This window comes from Emiliania huxleyi, assembly GCF_000372725.1.
Source record: "Emiliania huxleyi CCMP1516 unplaced genomic scaffold EMIHUscaffold_34, whole genome shotgun sequence".
NCBI lineage: Eukaryota > Haptophyta > Isochrysidales > Noelaerhabdaceae > Emiliania > Emiliania huxleyi.
In genome coordinates, this window is record NW_005199443.1 from 268,592 (window position 1) to 273,681 (window position 5,090).

General features: G+C 67.4%; 1 protein-coding gene across 1 annotated transcript; it reads left to right on the forward strand.

Annotated features, from left to right (window-relative positions):
- The first annotated feature begins 225 nt into the window (after positions 1–225).
- EMIHUDRAFT_435764 (hypothetical protein) lies at positions 226–2,261 on the forward strand. The gene is made up of 7 exons (XM_005773318.1): positions 226–689; positions 780–1,065; positions 1,129–1,321; positions 1,557–1,595; positions 1,673–1,840; positions 1,998–2,066; positions 2,237–2,261. The coding sequence occupies exons 1-7, from the start codon at positions 234–236 to the stop codon at positions 2,238–2,240; spliced, it is 1,215 nt and encodes a 404-aa protein (XP_005773375.1). The 5' UTR covers positions 226–233; the 3' UTR covers positions 2,241–2,261.
- The last annotated feature ends 2,829 nt before the right edge of the window (positions 2,262–5,090 follow it).

Here is a 5,090-nt window from a genome sequence, read left to right on the forward strand (position 1 = left end):
GGAGGCGGGCGGGCGGCGGCGTGTCTGGCGAGGGGGCGGCGGCGGAGGAGGCGGTGGCCCCGGTGGCGAGGCGGCGCGAGCAGCGGCGCGGCGAGGCAGACATCGCGAGAAAAAGAAGCCGGGAGGCTGACGGCCCATTAAAGAAATGGAAGAATAAGCTAGGAGCCCCCATAAAGAAACGGAAAAATGAACCTGCCGAAGCTCGGAGAAGGTTGCGCGAAAGCACCGACGGCATGCTCTCCTGCAAGCTCGTCCTCTTGCTGGCCGTCTGCGGCGCGCGCGGCTTCCTGCTGCCCGTGGCGCATCGCGCCGCCGTCAGCACGACGGCGTCCCAATATGCCGTTGCTGCTCGCTTGCCGGCCGTGCAGATGGGCCGCGGCGACAAGCGCACAAAAAAAGGGAAGCGAACGGCGCAGACCTTTGGCAATGCCCGGCCCAAGAACGGCAAACTTCGCCGGGAGCGCGACGGCCCGATGGAAAATGTGGCCGCGGTGAAGGCGGCGGCCGCCGCCGCTGCCAAGGCGGAGGAGGAGGCGGCTGCTGCGGCCGCTGCGGTGAAGGCGGAGGCGGAGGCCGCTGCGGCTGCGGCTGCGGAAAAGGCTGAGGAGGAGGCCGCGGCCGCGGCGGCAAAGGCGGAGGAAGAGGCAGCTGCCGCAGCTGCCGCTGCCAAGGCGGAGGAGGCGGCGGCGGCGGCGAAGGCGGCGAAGGCAGAGGAGGAGGAGGCGGCGGCGGCGAAGGCAGAGGAGGAGGCGGCGGCGGCGGCGAAGGCAGAGGAGGAGGCGGCGGCGGCGGCGAAGGCAGAGGAGGAGGCGGCGGCGGCGGCGAAGGCAGAGGAGGAGGCGGCGGCGGCGGCGAAGGCAGAGGAGGAGGCGGCGGCAGCCGAGGCAGAGGAGGCGGCGGCGCCGGCGCTGTCGGCGAGCGACCTCATGGCGCTGATGAAGCAGCTGCGCGCTGAGCTGCCGCGCGCGGACCTGAAGGCGCCGCGAGCCATGAGCCTCGCTGGGCCACTCCTCGGCCGCACCTCGGCCTCACCTCGGCCTCGCCTCGGCCGCACCCGCCTAGAAGGTTCCTAGAAGGTTCCTAGAAGGTTCCTAGACATGCACATGCACACGTCCCATATGCTCGCAGGCGTGCAAGGCGGCGCTCGAGTCAACCGGCGGAGACCTGGCGGCGGCTTCGGCGGCGCTGACGGCAGAGAGAGAAGCAAGGCGAGCGGCGCCGCTGCTCGGAGCTCCCCGCGAACTTTCCGGGAAGTGTCCCGTAGGCGGAGCACGGCGAGGCGTGGGCGGCGGCGGAGGCGGCGGACGCGGCTGAGATACAGGCGAGATGTGGCCGAGAGATGGCCGAGAGATGGCCAAGATATGCGCGAGATGTGGCCGCGATCTACCCGAGATCTACCCGAGATCTGCCCGAGATCTGCCCGAGATCTGCCCGAGATCTGCCCGAGATCTGCCCGAGATCTGCCCGAGATCTAATCCGCGGGCTCCTTCGGTGCGTTGAGATGGGCGAGATTGCGTCGAGATCTGACCCGAGATACGGCCCCGCTCTCTCATCAGGCGGGCACTGTCAAGGCGATGGGCATGCGGGACGCAAAGGCGAACCGGAGTGCGGCGGGGGAGGAGGCGCCGAATCTCGAGCAATCTCGGCGACGCTCGGCGGGTCGGGGGCGTAGGCGCAGAAGAAGTTTGCGGCGGAGGAGGCTGCGTCGGTTGAGGCGGCGGCGGAGGCACCAGAGCCGGAGCCGGCGGTGGCGGAGGAGGTGGCGGTGGCGGAGGAGGAGGAGGCGGAGGAGGCGGTGGCACCGGCCGTCGCTTCTGCGGGGGAGGAGATGGTTGGTGTGGTGAGCAGCAGCCGAGATGCGACGAGATGCGAGGGAGAGAGGGGGAGATGCGGCGAGATGCAGAAGGAGATGCCCCCCCCCCCCCCCCTTTCTTCTCCACACACCACCCATCTCGCCGCGGCTGTTCACCCCCTTCCCCCCCTTCACCTGTGAACAGGTGGCCTCCACCACGGACTTCGTCTGGCCGGCGGCGACCGGAGGCGTGTGGGACAAGGCCATCGTCTGAGCGGCGACACAGGGGGCCTCGGGTGGCGAGGCGGGAGATGCAGAGCCCTCGGCGGTTGGGCATAGACCCTCGAGAGCGGTGTCACAGCTCCTCCCCCGCCGTCAGCGTTTCTCCGCATGGCACTCTGATGCTGTCGCGAGGGGAGGCGAGACTGCCGACGCGTATTTTAGATAGTGTGACAAGGCCGCCCCCGATAAATAAATAAATAAAACGGACACCTCTCTACTGTGAGATGGGTAAAAAGGAACAGGTCCCCGCCCGTGGGGCCGTGCCGCGTGCGATCTTTGTGCACGAGGGTGCCCGAGCCGGAGCCCCGTTTTCTCTCTGGGATGCGCTCCGGTTCCCCCCCCCCCCCCCCGGTAGGCTTCCAATTCTCTCGCTTTTTCAAACCATGCCGATGTCGCCGTCGACGGCTTTTTCAAACCATGCCGATGTCGCCGTCGACGCCGCCCTCGCTCGCCGCAGCGTACCGCCCGTCACACCGCCCTCCTGGCGGGCACCAGGGTTCGTGATTTCACATGGAAACAGCGAATCGGTTTCACTTTCACTTTCACTTCACATTTCATGTGAAACAAAATTTCACTTTTTCGAGCGAGTGTGAAGAGTCGTGTGAACGTGAATGATGACGGATGCTCCCACCGAGTTCCGACCACTCTGACACTCACTTGCACAGGTGTTGGCTCCCAAGCAGCAGCCAAGATGAAGGAGGCTGGAGATATTGGTCTCGCTGAGCTGATGTGTACACTAGACCTATATGAATCTCATGGCATGCTGTGGGCGAATACGGTGCTGATGGTGGGATGAACTCTCTCAGTGCAGTCGAGAGTCGACTCCGACGCATCGGGAGGGCGGCCGCGGCGGTGTAGGGGCGGCGGCGAGCTCCCGGTTGCAAATACTCGCCTTACAGTCCAAGATGGCGGCTCGCGCCCCCATCCGTGCACCGGCGTGCCACTCTAGTCCCGCCTGCCGCCCAGATACCGAGGGCGGGGCGCACTCTTCGACTTGGGCTATTATTGCGGGGCGCACTCTTCGACTTGGGCTATTATTTGCCACCGGGAGGGCGGCGGCGGCGGTGTAGGGGCGGCGGCGAGCTCCCGGTTGCAAATACTCGCCTCACAGTCCAAGATGGCGGCTCGCGCCCCCATCCGTGCACCGGCGTGCCACTCTAGCCCCGCCTGCCGCCCAGATACCGAGGGCGGGGCGCACTCTTCGACTTGGGCTATTATTTGCCACCGGGAGGGCGGCGGCGGCGGTAGGGTCGGCGGCGAGCTCCCGGTTGCAAATACTCGCCTCACAGTCCAAGATGGCGGCTCGCGCCCCCATCCGTGCACCAGTGTGCCACTCTAGTCCCGCCTGCCGCCCAGATACCGAGGGCGGGGCGCACTCTTCGACTTGGGCTATTATTGCGGGGCGCACTCTTCGACTTGGGCTATTATTTGCCACCGGGAGGGCGGCGGCGGCGGTGTAGGGGCGGCGGCGAGCTCCCGGTTGCAAATACTCGCCTTACAGTCCAAGATGGCGCGGCTCGCGCCCCCATCCGTGCACCGGCGTGCCACTCTAGTCCCGCCTGCCGCCCAGATACCGAGGGCGGGGCGCACTCTTCGACTTGGGCTATTATTGCGGGGCGCACTCTTCGACTTGGGCTATTATTTGCCACCGGGAGGGCGGCGGCGGCGGTGTAGGGGCGGCGGCGAGCTCCCGGTTGCAAATACTCGCCTCACAGTCCAAGATGGCGGCTCGCGCCCCCATCCGTGCACCGGCGTGCCACTCTAGTCCCGCCTGCCGCCCAGATACCGAGGGCGGGGTGCACTCTTCGACTTGGGCTATTATTTGCCACCGGGAGGGCGGCGGCGGCGGTGTAGGGGCGGCGGCGAGCTCCCGGTTGCAAATACTCGCCTCACAGTCCAAGATGGCGGCTCGCGCCCCCATCCGTGCACCGGCGTGCCACTCTAGTCCCGCCTGCCGCCCAGATACCGAGGGCGGGGCGCACTCTTCGACTTGGGCCATTATTTGCCACCGGGAGGGCGGCGGCGGCGGTGTAGGGGCGGCGGCGAGCTCCCGGTTGCAAATACTCGCCTCACAGTCCAAGATGGCGGCTCGCGCCCCCATCCGTGCACCAGCGTGCCACTCTAGTCCCGCCTGCCGCCCAGATACCGAGGGCGGGGCGCACTCTTCGACTTGGGCTATTATTTGCCACCGGGAGGGCGGCGGCGGCGGTGTAGGGGCGGCGGCGAGCTCCCGGTTGCAAATACTCGCCTCACAGTCCAAGATGGCGGCTCGCGCCCCCATCCGTGCACCAGCGTGCCACTCTAGTCCCGCCTGCCGCCCAGATACCGAGGGCGGGGCGCACTCTTCGACTTGGGCTATTATTTGCCACCGGGAGGGCGGCGGCGGCGGTGTAGGGGCGGCGGCGAGCTCCCGGTTGCAAATACTCGCCTCACAGTCCAAGATGGCGGCTCGCGCCCCCATCCGTGCACCGGCGTGCCACTCTAGTCCCGCCTGCCGCCCAGATACCGAGGGCGGGGCGCACTCTTCGACTTGGGCTATTATTTGCCACCGGGAGGGCGGCGGCGGCGGTGTAGGGGCGGCGGCGAGCTCCCGGTTGCAAATACTCGCCTCACAGTCCAAGATGGCGGCTCGCGCCCCCATCCGTGCACCAGTGTGCCACTCTAGTCCCGCCTGCCGCCCAGATACCGAGGGCGGGGCGCACTCTTCGACTTGGGCTATTATTTGCCACCGGGAGGGCGGCGGCGGCGGTGTAGGGGCGGCGGCGAGCTCCCGGTTGAAAATACTCGCCTCACAGTCCAAGATGGCGGCTCGCGCCCCCATCCGTGCACCAGCGTGCCACTCTAGTCCCGCCTGCCGCCCAGATACCGAGGGCGGGGCGCACTCTTCGACTTGGGCTATTATTTGCCACCGGGAGGGCGGCGGCGGCGGTGTAGGGGCGGCGGCGAGCTCCCGGTTGCAAATACTCGCCTCACAGTCCAAGATGGCGGCTCGCGCCCCCAAGCATCCATGCTCTGA

Coding starts and splice junctions, on each gene's coding strand:
- EMIHUDRAFT_435764 (XM_005773318.1), top strand. CDS start 234: ATGCTCTCCTGCAAGCTCGTCCTCTTGCTGGCCGTCTGCGGCGCGCGC. Junction 690..779: donor AGGCGGAGGAGGCGGCGGCG/GCGGCGAAGGCG, acceptor GCAGAGGAGGAG/GCGGCGGCGGCGGCGAAGGC. Junction 1,841..1,997: donor GGGAGGAGATGGTTGGTGTG/GTGAGCAGCAGC, acceptor ACCTGTGAACAG/GTGGCCTCCACCACGGACTT.